We start from the raw sequence: 24,282 nt of genomic DNA on the forward strand, positions 1-24,282 counted from the left end.
CAACCTACATAATCTGTTGAACAGTTCATGGAGATGATGCATCTCATACCTTTTTAATTACCTCCCTATCACATTTTTGATATATTCACTCGAGAGATGTAATCCTATCACAAGAGGCCTGTTCTGCAGTGATAAAACATGGACTTCCAAAAAAAAAAAAAAAAAACTTGAGAGCTTGTTAAGTGAGTAAGAGCTGAACTCATTTCAACAATAGAATACTAATTTGTGACTGCTCAAACTATGCTAATATGTTGCGTAACTCACAGCTGACTAATATCAGAGATGTATTATCGGGAGATGTGCTCAATCATAAGACCATTATGTGTGTCAGAGCTACCGCAGGGCTTCCACAGCACAATGTTCTTTTCAATAACTTAACAGACTACCTTGACATTGTTAATTTTAGTCACATATCTGAGCAGAAAACATTAGTTTCTATGTCATTTTTTTTCTCCCCCCCTCCCCTCTTCTGTCCTTAAAAATGCCAGCAGGAGAGCAAATTCGATTTAGGTGGAGAAGAAGAATGAGGATGTGATGTGAAGGGGGAGGAGGCTGTGCAGGACTGTGCTTCAGGGCCTCAGGGGGGAGAAAACATTTTCTCTGGCCTAGGACTCAAAGAAAGGCTGGGCTACATTAATACACATGCCTCTCATTTCCACCCATCCTGGCTCAGGCACACGGTCCTAATAATGTGCTTGGTTTGGCTGAAGTAGGACAACAGATGCCACTGAGGGCTGAAATGTCCACTTGTGAGTGGATGATGCTGAAATCTCCAAACAATTTTAGTAGCAAGTTGTGGAGGAAATAAAAGCAATACCTTCACGATGCAGGGCAAACTCAATAGCAACAACAACATCTCTCTGGAACTCATATGTTCTTACAAAACTGATGTTAGATTGCATCGTGCTGTAAAAGTGCTACTTTAATATAACCACGTAATCACTTTGCACTCCTATAATTAGGTCCTTTTTGGGCTGCTCTGGTATTTTGGGAGGGCTGCTTGATTATGGCCCAAATCATAATCAAGGTCACGGTCAGTATTGAGATCCTGATAATTTATTTATTATAATAACTTATTTATATTTTTAACAATTATAATTATTATTTAATAATGATTATACTTTCATAATTGTATTATTATTATTATTATTATTATTTACTTTGGAAACAAAGCATTTATTGAACAATCATAATAATAATAATAATAATAATAATAATAAAAACATGTCTTTTTAACTGTGCATTTTCCCCCCTAATAACTTATTGTAATATATTATATTATAATTATAATTTAATAGTGATTATAATTTCATAATTGTATTATTATCATCATTGTTATAATAATAATAATAATGATAATAATAATAATAATAATAATAATAATAATTGACTTTGGAAACAAAGCATTTATTGAACAACAATAATAATAATAATAATAATTGACTTTGGAAACAAAGCATTTATTGAACAACAATAATAATAATAATAATAATAATAATAATAATAAAAATGTCTTTTAACTATGCATTTTTCCCCCTTTAAGAGCAATTTAACAAGAAAGTAAAAGAGAGAGAAAAAGAGAGGAATAAATATATGTATATACATACATATTTAAATAAAATATAGAGAAACAGCATATAAATAAAATAATAATATATAAAATAATAAATAGAACTAAAAAATTCAAATTAAATAAGAACTGTAATGTTAGTACATGTCTACAATCAACTGAAAACTACTAAATTTATTTTCAGTATATAAAAATAAATTCAATCAAATATGTTGTAGTGCACTGCCACAACCGACAGAAAACTCCTAAACATATATGCAATATTTTACGAAACTTTATTAAAAATATTCCAGTCATAAACGGGTGGATTTATAACCTAAGCAAACCAAAGGAATTGTGAAAGACAATGTGGCACTATAATCTTGCTTTTCAGATTTGCTGGAAGCCATAATGGCAATTAAAAATCAAATTTGATGAATCAGCCAGCCCTAGATGATTGTGTCTCGTGTCCAGAGTCTGTGCAGTCTTATTTTTAACAGACAGAAGCACAGAGATATACACATATAAACACAGACCTACACACAAACAGGCATGCACAAATATATCTGTGGAGGATGAAAGCAGTCATCATACTTGCAGAGCCAACGGTTTCCATCTCATGTTCTTGAGCAGAGCAGGGGTCGATGTGAGCGTGCTCTGTGGGCGTTTCTTCAGGGTAAGGGTGACACCTGCAGGGTCCCCACGCAGCAAGTTAACCAAGTTTTTCAGCTGCCAGCCCACCTAGCAAAACATAAAAAACATGATGAGGGTTTCCATAACACACAGACATCCCCATGACTCAGACCACAGAGCTGATGAGCTGATATTTCAATAGTCAGTCACGAAATATTCAGTCTGACAACCATTTAGCCTCTAGGGACAACAGCCAGTACTTTGGAGGTTGCGGTAAGAGGGCGTTCAGGGCGGTTTTGCTCTTTTTACATTTACTCACTGTGGCCTTGTATTTCACTGCAGAATATAAAATATTAATTATAAAATATATTTATATATAATATATATATATATATATTATAATAATAAAAGTCCCGCAGCTCTATGGAATCAGCACAATCATGGCAAGAAGTGGGATCAACGTTTTGAGTAGTATAACACAGTTATGGCATTAAAAAAAACACAAGTTGAATTTCTCTGATAAATTGTTTTTTAAAAATAAAAATTAAAACAATTGGACTATATATATATATATATATATATATATATATATATATATAATTTAAATATATTCCAATTGTTTTAATTTTTTTTTATATATATAAACACTTTTCCACAAATATCAATATTGAGGGTAAAAACTTAGCTCTCCACATGCTATAAATATTGAACTATTTGCATTTTACAACCTCAACCGCCGGCTAACTGATACTAGCGGCGCTGCTTGTTACAGCTACAAGAGTAGCCATTAGCATATCAATGCTAACTCAAAATTGCGGTCACAACATTAGCTGACATTTCATAGCGGCGTTACAATCGTGCCAGACAAATTCAGAATTGAGCGAACTCAAAAACAAAACTTAAAATATTTAGTTTAATTGTCCAACTTAAAATTTTATCGAAGTTTGTTGCCTTGAAATTTTGAGTTCACCCAACATTTCTTTTTTTGCAGTGCACACGGTCTATCTATCTGGATTCAACCAATGCCTGTTCAAATGTGAAAGAGTCAACACTACTCAGGCTAGAAAGAGACCATAAAGGAGCAGAATTCTCTGACACAACATCTTGTCATGTTCCCAACAGATTCTGCATTTCTATGCAGACATCTGTTTGTAGAGATTAGGTGACTAGTTGGGATTTGATGAACCAACAGTCCAGTTGCTCTTCTTAACACTTGGGTGTTTAAATGTTTCCTTTCACATTCTTTATGTCTTGCCCACTTCTGTGCTGCTGTGCTCGTTATTCTAATAATACACACTGATCCTGATGGTAGCAAACTGCAGCGCAGCCTCTGAGGTGTGTGCTGATGATGATGTTGGATGCCAAAGGGCATCTCGTACACTTCCCATATTATCAATCTGCAGGCGCTGCCATGATGCAGTATTGTGTTTTGATGAACAGCTGCTTGCCTTGTAAATAGTCTTTAACCCACTTTTGATGACATTTGGCAAAAGAAACATCCCGCCCAGAGAAACACAGTCTGCAGCTGAACCAGATATGCCAGGTCCAGTTTGGGGAGGAAATATCCTCTCTTGCTTGGCTGACTGCACTGAGTCTCAGTACATCTTGCGTATTCCAAGCAGCCTGAGAAACCAGGCATTTTTCAGCCACTGACCTAGCAATCACTTCGTTCCTTTCCAAGTAATTTTTCACCTTGACAGCCACTACACAGAAATTCTTCACACAGAAAGTGCATTAAAGAGACAGACAGGCTGAAACAGAAGTTCTTAGAATCCAAGCTGCTTTATTCTATGATTAAAAATAAGATTGTTCTGCTGTGTCTGGCCAAAAACATGTTTATTTAAAGCAGTTTGTTTTTTTGCTTTCTTTAAACAATTTGCCTGGGTAAAGGAATTTTCTGCTTTCTCATAAACCGTCATGCCTCTGGTCTGTTCTTTTTGTTTGTCTTCCTTCAGGGGATTCTTGTAACACTCTGCAGTGTTGAAATTCACGTCCTTTTTTTTATGTGTCTGCAGCCTTCCCCATTTATTGACCTGCACCAGAAATTCAATCTGTTCTTGCTGCCTGTATTATTTATGTCTGACATGCTGTCTTTATTTTCTTGCAGGCTTTCAACCCTGTGTGCAATAATTTGTGATTTCTTTAGCTTATTTTGTTGTGGTATAAGAGAGTTCATCACAAGGCAGCTTCTGCCTCGGAGGATTTTCCTTCATTACTTTCCTCCTTTGCCTCAGCAGCCATTCTTTCGTCTGCTTCTGATTGAAAACGATGCTGAAATCCAGTGAACTTTGTTCTGTGTCTGACTGCTGGACTTCTCCCAGTTGCTTTAATTATAGATCCCTTTACTGTTTCAAGCATCTCTTCTTTTTTATTTGGTATTTTTGAAACCTTGATGTTTGTTCTACTGTCTCTCAGGCCGGAAGATTTTTCCTTGCTTTAATGTTCGGATCCTTTCAGTTCTTTTCTCCTCTCCTTTTTCTGCACAACCCAAATGCCAAAGAAATTGGGACCAAGCACGGATTAACCACAGGGCCAACTGAGCCTGTGCCCAGGGGCCTCTGAACTCTAAGGGCCACCAAAACATGAACAACTCATTTTTAAAAAATCAAATAAATTAACTGAGTGTGTGTGTGTGTGTGTTGAAATACAGACTAATGCATAGTTACTTTCCTTTAACCCTTTGGACCACCAGCATCCCGCATACATTGAAACTATAAACTGTATAAAATATAACTGAAACAGTCTTATAGTCTTAAGTAGTTTTTTTTTTCTTTCTTTTTCTCTGTTATTTCTTTCTTTTCTCCTTATTGTTGTATAGATTTATGATGATTTTAAACTCTAAGCTATATTTATACAGGGTTTATTTTATTTTATTTTTTTCTCAGGGTAAATGTATATTGTAATTGTTTGTAATTTTATTGTATTTTGTAGATGGTGTAACTGTATATTGGATTTTTATAGTATTGTGATTTTGTATGTAGTTGTAAAAGCCCAACTAGGGACGGGAGTTGAAAATTAGCTGAAGCTATATCTCTGTATGCAGCACATCAGATGCATGTCCTGTATCTATGCTAACTGCATTGTCCCTATCAAATAAAAATAAATTCAAATATGTTTTCTTTAAAAGATCACACAATGCACAGTTTATTGCAGAGATAAACAGTAAAAGCAGGCATTACTGTCCAAATTTGAACTTTCCAACAGTCCAGGTTACGAAAAATTTGGTTAGAAAAAGTAACCAAAACAAAGCTTAAAATTGTGACATTTCTGTCAAAATCACTCTATTCTACATGTCTCAAATAAAATATAGCCAAAAGATAAACAGTTTGGAATAACTATGACACTATGAAGCCATGATTGATTCTGCTGAGACGGTCACGGGACAAATATTCACTGAAAATCTGTTTACACAGAGCAGAGAGGAGAGGACAGGAGATAAATGGTAAATGGTAAATGAGGTACACTTATACTTTGAAAATCTGTTTTTTAGATAATACAGATAGTATACATTCAAATATCTGTTGTTGTTTTTTTTAACTTAAATATGATGGTTAGGACTAGACTTTTTGACATAATGTTTTACGTTAAATTTCAAGTTTTGCTGAAATTTTACATTTAGCAAAATTATGTGTATTTTTTTTTTTTACATAGATTTCACTGTAATCTAACATTCAAGCCCATAAAGTAATTTATTTATCATGTTAAAAAATCTTTAATGTCCTATTATATTAATTTACAGATTTCAACTTAAATCGTATGGTTAATAATTGTAATAAAAGTAATTTCCTTTTTTTATGGCATTAAAAAAAATAAGAAAAACCCCCATTGGAAACCCTGTAAAACAACACAGTAAATTTCTGTAAAATAACTCTTACTTATTTTTACAGTGTATGTGCCACACTAAGTTAAATGCATCACCAATGTTCAAGCTGGTTATGAGTAATATCATTATGAGTGACAGCAGACACATCAACTGACTTCACATATTGCCATTGCCCTTTTAAGCTGTCAAACTCACTCAGCTGTTGATCATTTCAGTAAAAGCTGCATCAAGACCTATTTCGTACAGCATCCACCACTTCTACACCATGTACTATACAGTAAACACAACATACAGCAATAACCTGCACTTTATACTGTATTTTTCCAGCTCAGGAAATGCACAAACATTAATAAACATAAGTTGATGCAAGACATGCTAACCAAGCTGCAACTTCAAAACAAAGCTGCTAATCATTCAAAGACAGATTGATTAAAATGCACAGGAGTAATTAATAACATTAATAATCACTTTGTGCATTGTGCAGACATTCCTTACTGACTCATCAATGATGTTATTAATTACTCCTATGTTTCTGCTGCTGTGACAGGTTCAATTATCTGCTTGTTGTTGTGATACTTAATTGCTTTTGGCTCTCCAAAAGGAGCATGCAGACACCTCCCCGTTCTCACTTTTTGGCAGCCTTTAAACTCCGCTTCACAGTGAGAAGAAAGAGTCCTGACACCCAAATCAACTCTGTATTTGCACTTCTCTTTTTTAAAAAGTGGCTGCATTCAGCGGGTGAGTTGACTGACTGAAATGAACCTGACTCGAGCTGTGTAATTATCATACATCTTACTGTTGCACGCACACAAGTAGCAATTATTTTAGACAAAGGCTGCTATATTTAAATTGTGCACCACTGGAAGTTTTTGGTTTAATTTCCACTGAATTTTATGCATTGCTACATACAACAGCAACAGGCACTTTGTGCAGTTTTGTCTCTTGGCATAAACCAGCGACAGGCGAGTTATTTGAAATTGGGCACAGCTGAGAGCAATGTGAGGCTACCAAACCCCTTTTTTCAAAATAAGAGCTTAACTAGAGGTGCTGTTGTGGCCAAAGGATTTAAGGTAACAACTATTAACCAGCCAAGGGCATGTCATTCCCATAAACTCGGTGGAGTTGAGGTGGTCAGAATAAAGCCTGGTTGCCTTCACTCAAAGCAGCCAAGTCCCTTATTATGCATAACTTGAAGCCGTATTATTATTTAAATCGGTGAGTTACATAAAAACGCCCCCCAGTACATGTGTCGTGATCAGCAAAATTATCCATACAGACCAAACTGTTTACTTCTGCTTTAAAGCATGGCATTTTAATCCTCTGAACCATCTGAAACATATATTTTCTTTAAAAGATCACCAAAATACACAATTTATTCTTGAAAGAAACTGAAAAAACTGAAAATTCAAATTTCCGACAGTCCTTGAACAGATCATAAATAATGAAAGTTTCTATTTAAAAAGTAACCAAAACGAAGCTTAAAATTGTGATACTTCTGTCAAAATCACTTTATTCTACATGTCTCATTTAAGAAGTTATAACTAGATCCTGTTAAAAATATTAAATTCTGCTACTCAGAGACACTGTGAAGTCATGATTGATTCTGCTGAGTTAAACGGTAATATGACAAATATTCCCTGAAAATCTGTTTACACAGAGCAGAGAGGAGAGGACAGGAGAGGCTGTAAAAATGCAAATAGTTCAATATGTATATCATGTGGAGAGCCAACTTTATTTTTCCAATATCTGTGACACTAAAAATATATATTTATATATATATATATATATATATATATATATGTATATAAACACCCTAAATAAACGGCCCCATTGTTTTCAATGTAATTACAAAAATCACATTGAAAACATGGGTTTTTTTCAGAGCTGAAGGGCTCTAAGCAGATACCACCTGGTTGACTGAAGTGCTCTCATGAGCACAAGTTCAACAATTTCCACTGACCATGCAACTGACCCTGTGATGGGGAAAGAAATCCATCCAGTCACAGTAAAATATCAACATCCTCAAAAACTACCTACAAGAGGCACTATAGCCAGCCACTTCTACAATAACAGGTCCAGCAGGACTGCACAGGCTCACTGTGGAGAGCCTACACACTCACAGCATGCACACAATGGGGCAGGTATTTATTCGTGCATAAACATATATGTTTGAATTTAACCCTTTATCATTCTGCCCCTTTTTATAGAGAACTGGGGGTTGTGGACAGTAGATGGTGTTTCTTTGACTGTGTTTTATTAGATATTTATTGGGTCTTATTATGTTATCGTTGTGTACTTTGTCTTGTATCGTTGTGTACCTTGTCTTGTGTGTCCTGCTGCAAAACAAATCTCCCTTCAAGGGACTAATAAAGTGATTCTGATTCTGATTCTGATGTTAAGGGGGAGATAGCAGGTCAACAATAAATGCCACATAAGAGTGGTCAGCACTGTGTCATGTTGTTCTGGTCAAAAATATCTAAAAAACAAAACAAAACATGACTTAATGAATGGATGGATGAATTAATGAATTAAAGAATTAAACCTATAAAGGGGGACATTAATATGTGCCACTTTAAAGTCCCTCAATGTTCAACTATGTCTCATAAGTTTTTGCAGCAGTTTTGGGGTTGATACGATTTCTTACACACATCTGATGCTGAATCAGGCAATTTTTTAAATTCGAGAATGGATAAAAATTGGAAAAAACCCTCCAGAATATATCATCGATACACCAAGACCTTTGGAAGATTGGAGATTTCTGTATTTTGTATTTTTTTGTATTCTGTATCTTCTGAATGCTCTAGGTCTCTAGTCTGTGGTTGTAAAGTTTCACGAGGCTGTGATTATCCTAGAGGTCACAGCAGCTCACTTTATACAGTGAGGTTTCAAGAAATGCTCTCACTGTAATGAAATGACTACTGTGCGGACTGACATCATCACACGTGAATACAGTTGGGCTCAGTGAGTCCACAAGAGTCTCAGCTTTCCAGTGATACTTATGCAATTCACAGGCTGTTTAGTGGCCCCAGTATGCAGAAATATTCATATGCAATTGGTGAAAACTATGTGTTTTTTGCTTTAACCCATAAGAACCCATGGTGACACCCGTGTAACAAACACTTTAAATCTTCTAGAATCTGCCATATTCAGCTTTATGCTTCACATTAACGTATTAAATCCCTAAGTGACGTATACTCAACACCCTGGTGTGGTGGTCATGTGACTTTGACAAGAAGTGACTTCTCCAAAATGTGGCTGTGACTGGAAACAGAAATGTGGAAAAAGTAGCTAATTTCAAAAAGCTTATTTTTTGTTACTGGGCTCAGTTTAAACCCATTTAACAATTCTAATCCATTTATAGGGTGTCTTTTATTGCATTTAACCCTATTAGAGTTTGTTATTGGTTAGATTTCTTACTGATTTCTTATTATTTTGTTACTTAAAAACAAATCTGAAAAATAATTTGTTTTTAATCACTATTAATGTCACAATTTTAATAAATGTTGTGGAGATGCACAAAAAGGCAAATTTGCAAATCTGCAAGCAGAAAAGGTGTTGAGTTTATTTATATATTAAAATAAGAAATATCATACAAATAAATACCATAAACGCCTAATGTGACATATATGTCACATCACAGATCTTTGATATTTAGGGGTTGTATTAAAAAAAAAACATCATAAATGTGTTCTATGTGGTCCACTTGGTCTGTGGTTTATCCCCCATAATTGTCTTTCAAGGATCAATAGGTCTGGGTTCTTATGGGTTAAAATGAATTTTATCAACATAAAGCATGGGTCAGTCAAGGGATAAAGGGTTAAACTGAGATTTGCAAACATAAAAAGCATCACTAATCGTTCACATATTCAGACAGCAGATGTAAAAGAAGCCTCTGGTCTTACCACTGTCTGATGATTGACCTGAATGACTTCGTCTCCAGCATGGATTTTCTTACAGCGGTCAGCCAGAGACTGATGGACAGAGAGAGAGCGAGGCGGAGTCATTAACTGCTGTAAGGACACAGCTTACTGTGACACACCTCACTCTACTCTAGAGCAGTAGTTCTCAACCTTTTTGAGTCGCAACCCCCAATTTAACATGCATGTTGTCCGCGACCCCCGCTCACTGAACAGAATCTCACGCACAGTTCAGATCACCCAAAAAAAGAAACAAAATGACCAAAAAAAAGACACAAAATGACCAAAAAAGGACACAAAATGACCAAAAATGGACACAAAATGACCAAAAAAGGAAACAAAATGACTTAGACACAAAATGACCAAAAAAGGACACAAAATGACTTAAAAAAAGACACAAAATGACTTAAAAAAAGACACAAAATGACCAAAAATGTTGTGTTCAAAATGATTTGGCGACCCCCAGAAATCAACTCGCGACCCCAATTGGGGTCCCGACCCCAAGGTTGAGAATAGCTGCTCTAGAGTGAGGCAGAGATCTACACAGCTGAACACAAAGACGCTTGTACTTACTCCTTCTGTTGTTCCAGTGATTACATGCAAACCGTCGTATGTTGATTTGATGTACATGCCCTGTGGGAAGAAAACATGAGTATAAATGATTACGTTACCATGCAAACTTTAGCACACAGTTCCTTCAACACAATGCATCAGCCACATAAACATGTGCAGAACACACCAGTGTCATTGCATGTTTGCAAATCTTAGCGTTTGTTTTAATCTGCTCGTAGTGCAAACAGGCAGGAGTTTAGGTTTACCTCAATTATTTTTTTAAGCAGCAGTGAAAGACGAGAGTGTTTTTCATAGAGAGCTCAGATTTGCCTCGTCAGGCAAATGATAAAATGACTCCAGGCAGGTTTTTGAATATCACATGGGTCTACTTTTCAAACACGCACAGCACAATCTGACTTAAAACCGTGTCTCACTCAAATTCTCTTTCAAGCAGATTGAATCAAACATGGAGGATTATTATTTATCTGCAAATACGTTCTTCGTCTGGTGCAGAAGTTTTCACTAAAAGGGGTCTAAAGGGCACACAATCACACACACAGATACACATTTGCACACAGATGTGCTTGAGTACACACACAAACAAACAGATACACAGAAGCAGCATGCCAGTCTTCAAGATGACTGTAAGAGGTTTATTTTTAGGCCACTTGGTCCGCTGTTGTGTTCGGGTTTCACTGAACGGATGAGAGAACTTCCATGCCCCCTGCTAGCGTTCGTGTGTGGGGGGTGGGGCTTTTCATTGTGGCCCTGAGCGGAGCCATCGTGCCTGAGTGTAGGTCAGCGCAAAGATGGAGTCCAACCGAGTGCTGCTGGTTACACAGAAAATACATGTCTTCTCTGCTACTAAACACAGTATCTACAGTAGTAGATCTCCAGAGACAGCTGGTGTCTTCTTCATGCGTCATTATCCAATTTTAAGATTTTATTTTGTTATTTTATGTGTGAAAGGAGGAATAGCAAAGTCATTGTACTGCACATATAACATAAAAATTCTCTCTCTCTCTTTCTCTCTCTCTCTCTCTCTCTCTCTATATATATATATATATATATATTTCAATTCAATTCAATTCAATTCAATTGGCTTTATTGGCATGACGTAACACTGTATATATTGCCAAAGCAAGCGTCAGAAGAAAAAAAAAGATAACAGTAAGGAAAGCAATATTTACAATAAATTATTATAATTCTATTATTCATTTTAAAAGAAAAGAGAAACTAATAACAATAAAAGAAAGCAATATTTACAATCATTGAATTACAATCAATCTATCATTCATACAATCTAACTGTCCGAACAAAGAAGAAGAAAAAATTTAAATTAAAAATAAATAAATTCGCTGTCCCTCAGTGTGTGACAGGCAGAAACATAGAATCTCTCTCTCTCTCTCTCTTCTCTCTCTCTTCTCTCTCTCTTCTCTCTCTCTCTCTCTCTCTCTCTCTCTCTCTCTCTCTCTCTCTCTCTCTCTCTCTGTCCATTAGACACTGGACAGTACAGCAGTCTTGTGCTTATATATTTAAATATTTTCAGTGAAATTCAAGGCCACAGTGTGTAAAAGTAAAAAGAGCATAAAACACCCTGAAAAAGCTTGTTGGGCTTCAGAGGGTTAAATGCCATGTGGTCTGTTCAACACCTACAGAAGAAAGAGTTAAATAACTGTGATTTAACTGTTAAAATAAAAATAAAAGTCAGCCATGGTTAGTATTAGTAATCAAACAAGTGAAGTAACCGTTTCTGTAGGGCGTGAGATACATGCTGCAACATGCCATATCTGAACCAAACAGAGCCAGTGTGCTGTCAAAGGTCAAAGGTCATGCTGTTGTGATTTCTGTTAATTAGCAGGTTTTATCATCACCCAGCTCAATTAGTACAAAGTCGTTTTGTACTTTACTTTTTTTGTAGTTTTTTCCTGTGATCATTTCATCAAACCTGGAAAACAATTTAACATCTTGATATTTTTTAAGTATATTAAACCACACTCAATAAATTGAAAACCTGTTATGTGCAGTTAACATGTGTATCAGTTAGTATAGTAAATTGTATAGTTTTATTGTATGTGTGTATTCAAGGTGGCTAGATCTAGAAAAAGAGATTGTATTTAGCTCAGTTGGCTTGATCTACACTGTAAAAAAGACAGTTATTTGTCAGAAATGTACTTTATTGTGTTATGTGGCTTTTTTGTTTTTTTTTTCTCTAAATTTTCCATTATTATAAGTAAAAAAATAAGCAAAAAGTAAATTACTTTTATTACAAATACTAACCATCAAGTAAAAGCTGAAATCGGTAAATGAATATAATGAGACATTGTATATATTTTTACAGGATTATTTAATGGCTTAATGGTCTTGAATGTTAAATTACAGTGAATTCTATGTAAAAAATGTTTTTAACAGTAAAAATATTAATTTAATGTAAAAAACTAATTGAAAATAAATCGTAAAAAATAATAAAAAATACAGTAAAAAAATACATAAAAATACCGTTATAGTAAATCTATGTTCTACAGATAAATGTATTTTTTAGATACAATTATTTACACTATTATATCTATTATGTTTAAAGAAATTATCTGTAAAACAAGTTACAGTTGTTTAATGTTATTTAAAGGTAAGTGTAAGTGGCAACTTTTGCTGGCAGACTTTTTAATGTTTTTTTACAAAATGTTTTCTTTCTCTGCAAGGTTTAGAAATGTTGTGTTTTTCACTTAAAAAAAGCAATTACAAATAATTATGGACCATTATTATTACCATATCTGTGTTAAAAACATGTGGAAAAGCTTGAGCAGATAATAAATAATAAAACACCCGATGATCTAAAAGAGAAAAGCTGCTGAAGAAGTCCTTTGGGGACCAACTACAGAAATTAGATCTTTTAGGTCTGATGCTCTGCACCCTGATTTTACATTAATTTAGTTTATTTGGTGCTCTGAAAAGCGTGGGTGCTGCACCTCACCCTTATAATGGTTATCTTAGCGTGGTTCTTACCAGTCCCTCTGTGGATTTTATGTTGGCAAGCTGCACAACCTCCAAATGTGCGGCCTGGGACACCATGGGATCAGAGGACAGAGAGATGATGTGGTCGCACACCTCAGACAGAGTTTTACACTGCAGAGGACACATTAGGGATGAGTACAGAACATAAAGTGTGCGTATTATAGCTTCTTTTACATTACATCCTGTTTAATTAAGTCTGCAACTCACCACATGCAGGATTTTGTTTTCCGTTTCGTACACAGAGCAGTCCTGGGGAACATTCAGAGAGCACTGTTACCTCAAGAGAATGTGTCAAAATGGAGTTATTATTGGCATTTCTGCTGTAGGTGGATATAAGCAAAAACCGAGCAGCTTGGCACCTATAACCCCCAACACTCCTACACAGGCATGCACAAACAAAACAAATGAATCACCAATGCGGAGGCATGTCTCTCTCTCTCTTTATCACACTGCCAGTCTTCCTCTCTCGGCCTTCAACTCTCTCCCTATCGCCCTCTTTCACTCCCACCTTCAATTTTTCCCACTTATATTTTTCTCTTAACTCCATATAAACATTATCCTCCACAGAGACAGTCCTGAAACCTATTAGGCATAATTTTGCTCATTATTACTGATCTTCAGGGTCGCACAGGGCTGCTTGTGCTTGTCATCATGCTCAAACCAAAGACAAAAACGCAGATTTTAAAATATAGTCTATTTCTAATATTTCTTCTGATCTGCAGTGTTTTTGAAACCTGTTTCATCTGCTGCAGGATGAGCAGATGCTTTTTAATGATGTGACAGCGTGATTTCCTGACCTTAAGTAGTTATATTAAGTTATTAAAGGAACACTTCATCTCAAAATCAAAAATACATATTTGTTGTCTTCCCTGTGGTGCTTTCGATCAGTCTGGATTGTTTGGGTGTGAGCTGCAGAGTATTAGATGTCTGCCTTTTTTCCAATATAATGAAACTAGATTAGAATACTTGGCTTGTGGTGCTCAAAGCACCATTTGAAATACTCAACAACGATTTATTTTTCTCGAAAACATGGCCTGGTTACTCAAGTTAATCTACTTAAACCACTCTATTTGTTGCAAACAGTGTCATGTAGGTATTCTATTAGAAAGTTAACCACCATGTATATTGATCAGAATTTAGGGCATAATTATTCCCATGCAAATGATGTTCAAATAATCAAGTAGTCTGCTTCCAGGGTTCATTTTTGGTCTATTTACACACAAATACATGGTGGAAAAAAATGTTAAACTGGTGATGCTAATGGCTAAACACTCCATCTACTTTTAATTTATGACATTTTTCTTATTGAAAGAATCACTTTCTCACTGAAGCTTCAAGTAAATAACTAACCAATTAATAACTGGAAAAATAATGAAATAAAAGTTTTTTACAAAGTAAGCTTTTTTCTTTTTCTTGATACTGCAAATTTGAATATACTGCAGATAAATTGAATTAAAAATTAAGTTTTTCTCTCTTCCTGAAGCTTCAAGTAAATACATTTGAGGAAATATGGCAGAAATAGAAAGTGTACATTTCCCCAAAACGCCCATCTTTTGTTTAAATATGTTTTCCTTATGTATCAGAGTCTAGTACTATGTATGTATTAGTGTGATTGGATCTCCAATATTGTAATAGTTAGGGGGTTTCTCTTCTGTTAAAACAAAATCCCACCATGTGCCATTTTTTGTTGACATTATACTGTAAAAAGCTGAAGATTTTTTTTTCATCTTGACTGATAAACAGAAGTACAAATGAGAGGGAAAATGTATAATGTATTTTTATATTTTGAGGTGAACTGTCCCTTTAAGTTTAACACATTTTAATAGTTGCAGAACTTTGTTGCATCTCATGAATATCTTCAGTTGTTCAACCTTTAAACGTTGACTCATGCTTGAATATGTATAAGGATGGAATGTGTGCAAAAAAAAATTTGAGGTATTAAAGGCTCTAAACTGGATATTTATACAAAATGAGATGCGGCTGCAGTTTTCTCCTGCATCGGGCACAACAACAATAATTTTCTGAGCTTTTAAAAGACATACTGCCTGCAAATATACTGTATCCCAACATTATGTGCAGATATTTCTAAAATCTGTCATGTGGGGAATCTTTAGTCTACACTGTTAAAAATCTTTGTAGAAATAACAGTAAAACACTGTCAAATACATCAGAAATAGGGCGTAAAATAAAAAATTGTAGATCACCATATTAGACACTTTTAATTAATCAAAATCAAATCAAAGAATAGCACAAAACTTTTACTTTTTTCTGCCATAAAGTGGAAGAAACACACAGTTTTGCTGTAAAAATATAACATTTTCATGCAAAATTTATGGAGAAATACCATGATGTGTGAATGAATGACACAATTACCCTGAAAATAACAGGAATACTCAGTCTAAATTACAGTTTTTGCTGATATTTACATTTAAATTTAGAATAGAAAATCCACTCACTGTAATTTTTACGGTGAAGTTCTGGCAACCACAGCTGCCGGTATTTTACCGTAAATTAAACAGATTTTTTTTACAGTGTAGTGGAGCTGGGCCTGATAATAATATTATACTACACAGTTTATTTACCTGTTGTACGATGGTAGTGAGCTCCAGACAGAGCTGGATCACGTTGTTTCTGGTCACAGAGTAATCTGCCACTGCAGCAAATGGAGACCTGAAAAAGAATGAGCACCTGGAATGAACCATTAGATCATTCTTCCTTTGAGACTAAATCATTGGTCAATCTGTGGGAACGTTTCCACACACACACAACAGTGGACATCTGCACACATACACATAGACACACACATCAGGATTCCTTTATTTTAAGCCACATTTTATAGTTGTTTTACCCTCTCAACCCCACCATTGTCTGTTTTCTTGAAAAAGGACGCCAAAAATACACAATTATTCATAGAGAGAAACTGTAAAAACAGGCATTATCGTCAGAATCTGAACTTTCTGACAGTTTTTGAACAGATCATAGGTTAGGAAAATTTTGGTTAGAAAATGTAACCAAAATGAAGCTTTAAATTGTGATATTTCTGTCAAAATCACTTCATTCTACATGTCTCTTTTAAATGTTGCCAAAAATAAGCCGTTTGTAATAACTAGATAATGTTAAAAACATTAAATTCTGCTCCTCAGAGACACTGTGAAGCTGTGATTGATTGATTGATTGATTGATTGATTGATTGATTGATTGATTGATTGATTGATTGATTGATTGATTGATTGATTGATTGACAGGAGAGGTTGTGAAAATGCAAATCTTTCAATATGTATAGCATGTGGACACCCAGGTTTTTCCCCCCAATATTCATGACACTTTTGGGCACTTGGATAAGTTTTGCATTGTAAATTACATTTCATTCCAATAATAATAATTTAAAAAAAAATTAATCAGAGAAATTCAACTTGCATTTCTTTTTTAAAATGAATGTATGTATGTATGAATGTATGTCATTATAACTGTGTTATTCTGCACAAAATACAATTGAGTTGTTCCCACTTCTAGCCATGATTGTGCTGATTCCATAGAGCTTATATATTGCGGTGAAATACAAGGACACAGAAAGTAAAATATAACAAGAGAAAAAAACACCCTGAAACGGCTTGTTGGGGTTCAGACAGACAAAGGAGGTATTTTTAGATCTGGATGTTTACATGGATCTACAGTGTATCATTGCCTAAAAATATATGTGAATGAACAACATCAAGTGGTTAATATACATACATATTGTATGTATGAAAACAGTATTTAATTCATCATATGATAAAAGGTCAACATGAGCTGACACTGTGTCAGTTAACTAACTGTGAAACATTCCTCACCAACATACTGAACATCTGAAAATCCATGTTTTGTTTTCATTTCCACATTTTTCCTCTGTGCTGCAGATCACAATAAACAAGACTCCAGAGTCATATTTAAACTGCAAAGTGTAATTTTGTCAACAATGACGCCTTCAGAAATGAAAATGAAACACAGGATATTAAATTTTAATTAGAATAGATGCTTATGAATATGCCTATATGGGAAAAGAAACAGCAGTTCACTTTGTTATTTCTGTTGAATGCTGTCTGCTTTGAACTTCCAAATTCATCAAACACACACACACACACACACACACACACAAACAGATGCAAACACACACACTGGCACAATCCCACAGAGAGGCAAAGGGATAAAGCAACATATAAATAGACTTGCTCAGTTCCTTTTTGGACGCCCTGTCAAAGTCTACTTATATAAGGCCTTTACTCATCTTTTCTTGTCAGCTGATTGGTCATGGACATAACATTAGAAACCAAAATGATCTGTATATGATGCTGAAGGCATGAAGCCAGATAAATAAGATGGTCTTGTCCTTTTTTGAAGATAGTCATTTATAGATTTGGTTGCGTGTTTTCTTGTAAAATGCAAAGAAAATGCTAAATTCGATCGTCCAATCCGGAGTTGATATTTTTGTTTGAAAATACAAACAAAAAAATATGTATGTAAGAAACGTTCAATTTCAATCCAAGTGGAGCCTCTGAACCCCAGAAACATATGTTTTCTGTAAAAGGTCGCCCAAAATGCACAGTTTGTTGTAGAAATAAACTGTAAAAACAGGCATTATCGTCCAAATTTGAACTTTCTGACAGTGCTTTAACACATCATTGGTTATGAAAGTTTCCTTTGGAAAAAGTAGCCAAAACGAATCTTAAATTGTGATATTTCTGTCAAAATCACTTAATTCTACTGTCTAAAAGAGCAAAAACGCCCTGAAACAGCTTGTTGGGGTTCAGAGGGTTAATAGGAATAACAATTAAATGTAGCAACAGGAAAAACTCTAGTAAATATTGTATAAAAACATAAAATAGAATTGAAGAGATACGCCATGTTGTCACCAATACATGGTCCAGCTGTTTGAGTCAGTGTCGCCCGAAATCTGATTTCTCTTCAAAATTATGTTCAAAGACATGATTGCACTATTGCACTATTGCACTTAAGGACTTGGACTTTTTAAAACATTGTTAGTTAGATATATATTTTATTTATACATATATTGCTGACACCGTTGATAACGTTGTGTTTTGTTTTAAGTATTTTTCTATATTGATATTGTAGAAGCTAAGCCAATGCTTTAAGCCACTGAGACATTTCAACAGGAAAACTAATTGACACGCTTTGACTTTGCCTTAAATTATGAATAAGAATCCAGTTGATTTTTAGTTTAGATGCAAAACAATTCCATTTATTTAACATCACATGCTTTAATCACACTATCTCTTATACATATCTGTGCGAAGCATAACGAGCGCAGCGCACCGCAGCGTAACGTATAGCGTATAGCGGTCAAAAACTGTTTTTCCCCTTCCTGGAAAACACCTGACGAGCCCCCAAAAGGTTCCCACCTATATAGGCGGACCCGCCAATCACAAGTGGACCATGACACACACAACAATTAACATTAAATCTGCTCTTACAGATATAAATATCAATATTTTTGAACTGTGCAACTGGAGGAGGACTGCTCCAAACAAAATTTCGTTGTCTTGTACAATAACAATAAAGTTCTATTCTATTCTAGACCGAACTTAAAAAAGGGAAAACACTGTGTGGGAATTTATAATTTTATGCATGCACATGAACATGTATCATTAGCACAGACTAAATGTATTACAGTTGCACCTTTTTGCAAATCTCACCTGTCCAGCCAGGCCAGAAGGCTTTTGGCTGCAGCGATCAGGTCCACCACCGAGGTCAGGAAGTCGTTGGGCAGCTTCCGCGTGGCTCGGCCGTCATAGTGGCCGCTGCGCCGCCGGCCTGTGATGAAGTTCTGCAGGTTCTTGGCAGATGCATTCAGCTTATGAGAAAGAGTCTTCAAATTCTCCGTCTCCAGACCGTAATTCTGGAGGAGAGAGGAGAGTAAACTCACTCTGTTTGACCAGTTTGTCAGTGTTTGTTTTCACTGTGATGCATTCCAAGAATTTCTCCAGTGTGGACTCAAACCGAATATTGTCATGACATTGTTCTGTGAATAATCAGACCACAGTGCTGCACTACAGAGATGCGGCCCTGTGGCTGTGACATGGAAATTAATTGTTGCATTGAAAAGATCACATATACCTTCAGAAATAAATGCAATTTTCTGAAGATTTGGCAGCCCTACTTACATTGACACCTTGCAGAAGTCTTTATCTGATTTAATCTAAAAATGTTACTGCAATACACTGCAAAAAAGCCAACTTGTGTTTTTTGGCCTAAAACAGTGATTTAAGTTGGTAAAACTTGGAAATATAAATGATTGATATTTAGGGCAATAATGTAAGTTAGCAAGGAAGCCAGTTGTCTGCTCAAAAACAAGTTGGTGAGTTTTTTGTTACTTATATCTTTAAGTTGGGGTTCAAAACAAGGGACAATAGTTCTGCTAACTCTTATTTCTTTGTTGTGAAATGCGGGAAAGTGGTGAAATTCGGTCATTAGCGAAAGCTAGCGGCTAACTGATGCTAGCGGCTAACTGATGCTAGCGGCGCTGCTTGTTACAGCTACAAGAGTAGCCATTAGCGTATCAATGCTAACTCAAAACTGTGGTCGCAACATTAGCTGACATTTCATAGCGCCGTTACAATCGTTCCAATTCAGCACATTGCAGAAGTTAGCAGAAGTAAGGATTAAAAGTTATTACAATGTAAAATTATAAATTAGTACAACTTACAGTTGAGTTGACAAAAATTTGAATTCAGAGTTGAGCATGACTCAAAAACAAAACTTAAGATATTTAGTTTAATTGTCCAACTTAAAATTTTATCGAAGTTTGTTGCCTTGAAATTTTGAGTTCACCCAACTTTTCTTTTTTTGCAGTGTAGAACTGATACACTATTAGTCATCAGAGTGAGTTAAGATTGTTTATTTTTACATCGTATTTATTTAGATATTATTTATTTCTGTTTAAATTGCTCCCCATTAAGCACAGCCAACCACGCAACATATAATAATGTTGGTCAGAGTTGCCCCTAAGAAATAAAGGCACCATAAGAGAGAGAAAGGGAATAAAAACTTTTTTAAAAAAAAGAATTATATAAAAAATACACACAAACACGTTCCCAACTGCACACATATACAAAAAAAACACATCAGCAAAATAAAAGTATAAAAATAGAAGGGCAAAATCGATAAATACTGTCATGTGAGTCAATAACAGTTTTCTTATTTTTTATATTTTTATTATATTTCAATTGATATGTTAATTCTATTTATCTATTTTTATGTTCTTGTATCTTATTAAATTTACGCTGGATTAATAAAGTATGTATATCCATCTATTTATCTATCTATGTTTTTTCTTTCTTTTTTACTTTGACCACCAACTACTCCTTATGAGTTGTTTTCCTTTAGTTTGTATGTGGGTGTGATAGGGATGCTTCTCTGTGTGTGTTCTGTATATTTTGGTATATTTGATATCTGAAAATGTAATAAAAATATTCCCAAAAAGGCGATGCCGCCCTGTGTCTAACACAAAGAGGAGTGAAATAGTTATTATATATACACTACTGGTCAAAAGTTTTAGAACACACCAACTTTTCCAGAATTTAATTGAAAATTATGCAGTTTAATGTCTCAGTGTACTCTGAAATGAATGCACATTTGCAACATTTAAAATTCTTTATTGAGCATGATAGTGTTTTGAAAGTAAAAAAAAAGATTCAAAATCATATTTTATGTTGGACTAAAGGACTAAAAAAAAACACAAAATGACCAAAAAAAGACACCAAAAGACACAAAATGACTAAAAAAAAAACACAAAATGACCAAAAAAGACACAAAATGACTTACAAAGACATGAAAATAATTAAAAAATGGACAAAATAGCCCAAGACTCCATAGAGTTAAGTTGTTAACCCATTTTTTGTTCCCTGAAAAAGGCCTACTTGTATAATTCTGAAATGTACATTATTTTTCAGTTTTGGTTAAGCTTACCTTTTTTTATTTACCTCTGGCAGTTCACCACTTACCTTTGTACCCTTTCAAGCTGTTCATTTGATGTGAACTGCTTGAATTTCAATAAAAAAATGGAAAAATTGGGGTGTTCGAAAACTTTTGACCGGTAGTATTTTTATATATATATATATATATATATATTTATATATATATATATATATATATATATATATATATTATAACTTATTGCATAGTTATATCCTGTCTGGGTCTGGTATGTGTTGTGTTGTGTTGTGTTGTGTGTGTGTTGTCTCCTCTATTTGTATCTTACCTATGTACTTGCTGTCTTTTAGATTTGTATTTATTTTTAATTTTTTAGGGACTACAGATGCAAACTAGCAGCCTTGCTATAATCTGGCATATTTACAAAGATGTTTATCGATATTCATTAACCCATTGAAGCCTGGAAAGCGGATACGTCGTTTTGTAGTATTTGTATAAGCTCAAATACTTTTTGAATTTAATTTCTATCTGCTACAGAGGCTGAAAAATCTATTATTTAGTAGAAACGTTGACACTTCTGTTGAATTTCCAGAAAAACTTCAGGTTTTAGGGCAACCTGGTCTCACAGAAATCCGTGAAATAGCCACGGATTTCGTTTAACTCAAAATCCGTGGAATAGCCACGGAATCGCTCAAATTTCCGTGAAACTGACACGGATTTCACTACAATGCAAGTTAATGACAGTCATATCTCGTGGCTATTGGTTTGTTCCAAGTCACGTGACTTTTAAGGTCCCGGCGGTCAGAACAAAAAACATGGCGGACAGTTCTCTCATTTTTAGTGAAAAATCAATATTTTGACTTAGTTTCTGCATAAAAATGGATTTTGATCACATTTCTAGCGAGAAATATATGTTTTATTTTCTAAATATTCACTCAGTGAATGTACATAATCACTTTGTATGTTGGAATAGCCACGGGATATGACTGTCATTAACTTGCATTGTAGCAAAATCCGTGTCAGTTTCATGGAAATTTGAGCGATTCCGTGGCTATTCCACGGATTTTGAGTTAAGCGAAATCCGTGGCTATTTCACAGATTTCTGTGAGACCAGGTTGTTTAGGGGCTTATTTTAAAATTGGTTTTACAGGCGTTTTAGGCCTCAATGGGTTAATGTGCACTGTCCCTATCCAAAAATAAAGTATTTGTATTCGTAAACCGCTGACCCTCCACCTGAACGCGCTCCACCCTCCATCTGTCATGTTCCATGTCGAGGGAACATTGGTTCCCCGGTACGACAAACTGCACGTGGACGTCTGTCACGTCAAAGTTTCTTGGGAGGGGAGGGCGCAGCAGGCGGGCCACTAATCATATTCAATACAGCAGTGCCTGAGAGACTTAAAACTAAATCCCAGTTACATAAGGAGCTTTGAGGCTGAAGCAAGGCCCCCTGTGCAGCGATGCAGGATGAGAGGACTTTAGATTCAGATTGCATCTGTGACCTCAGTCCACTAAATCTCCATCAAGTCTCTCGACAGTATGTGTCTCTGAGACTAACACGTACTCATCTTCATCTCTATTCCAGCCGCTCGCCTTCGCTCCTACTTGTCATACATTCTTTACCATCTCCTCCTTTTTCTAATTCCTCAGTCTGACTGTCGACCTTTAACACAGACACAGATGTGCAGTTATGGTTGAGCGGCAAATTGGTTATTAACCCTCAGTATTGACATTCATGTATACTTTCTGATTGTCTGAGTACAGCAGCTTAAGAAGTGATTCTACAGGTTACCACAGGTGGTTAACACATCTACAGCCAATTAAAATAGTTTGCATGAACTAAACTGCGCTTGTGAAGAACACAATTTTTGGAAATTGTTTGATTTAACTTCTAGAGTCAAACACTGCCTCATTCCAGCTTCTCCAATTTGATGATCTGCTTTGTATTATTCCAAACAATGATTCTTAAATTTTTAACCTGCATTTTCCCCTATTTTCTTACATTTTAAGTACCAAATAATCTGCAGATTCATTCATGCATTATTATATTTTTTTAAACATCAGAAAAAACTTAGGGGGAAAACTCCAACTCTAACTTTCATTGGTGTCGGACAACATACAACTAAAATCAAATAGTAATAACGGAAGAATACATGGTTATATCAATTAAAACAATAATTCAAGTTATTGTTACCCTAATTAAATGACATAGTGTACACTGTAAAAAAAGAAAAGTTGGGTGAACTCAAAATTTCAAGGCAACAAACTTTAAGTTTTGTTTTTGAGTTTGCTCAACTCTGAATTCAGATTTTTGTCAACTCAACTGTAAGTTGTACTAACTTATAATTTTACATTGTAATAACCTTTAATCCTTACTTCTGCTAACTTCTTCAATGTGCTGAATTGGCACGATTGTAACGCCGCTATGAAATGTCAGCTAATGTTGCGACCACAATTTTGAGTTAGCATTGATACGCTAATGGCTACTCTTGTAGCTTTAACAAGCAGCGCCGCTAGCATCAGCTAGCCGCTAGCATCAGTTAGCCGCTAGCATCAGTTATCCGCTAGCATCAGTTAGCCGCTAGCTTTCACCAATGACCGAATTTCACCACTTTCCCGCATTTCACAACAAAGAAATAAGAGTTAGCAGAACTATTGTCCCTTGTTGTGAACCCTAAATCAACTAACAAACATCCCAAACTATAATTCAACAATGAATAACTGGAAAAACACTTATATAAAAAGGTTTTTTAAAGCTAGTTTTTTTTTCTGAAACTGCAAATTTAAGGCAAAAAAATACTACTACTAATAATAATAATAATAATATACTGCAGTTGAATTTAAAAAAAGAATTCTCCCCTAAGATTCAA

General features: G+C 35.1%; 1 protein-coding gene across 6 annotated transcripts in view; it reads right to left on the reverse strand.

The window, feature by feature from the left end:
- The window catches only part of LOC131986430 (connector enhancer of kinase suppressor of ras 2-like), a 55,622-nt gene that overhangs the window by 21,627 nt on the left and 9,713 nt on the right, over positions 1-24,282 (reverse strand). For 3 of the 6 annotated variants that reach the window (XM_059351379.1, XM_059351382.1, XM_059351378.1), the window contains exons 3-9: positions 19,177-19,379; positions 16,069-16,174; positions 13,694-13,735; positions 13,478-13,597; positions 10,496-10,555; positions 9,908-9,976; positions 2,144-2,290 (exon numbers count right to left, since the gene is read on the reverse strand). In XM_059351379.1, the coding sequence (XP_059207362.1) occupies positions 2,144-2,290; positions 9,908-9,976; positions 10,496-10,555; positions 13,478-13,597; positions 13,694-13,735; positions 16,069-16,174; positions 19,177-19,379 (747 nt within the window). The remainder of the gene's footprint in view (positions 1-2,143; positions 2,291-9,907; positions 9,977-10,495; positions 10,556-13,477; positions 13,598-13,693; positions 13,736-16,068; positions 16,175-19,176; positions 19,380-24,282) is intronic. The other 3 variants (XM_059351380.1, XM_059351381.1, XM_059351383.1) reach the window with 1 other exon arrangement.

This window comes from Centropristis striata, chromosome 15 (assembly GCF_030273125.1).
Source record: "Centropristis striata isolate RG_2023a ecotype Rhode Island chromosome 15, C.striata_1.0, whole genome shotgun sequence".
Classification (NCBI taxonomy): domain Eukaryota; kingdom Metazoa; phylum Chordata; class Actinopteri; order Perciformes; family Serranidae; genus Centropristis; species Centropristis striata.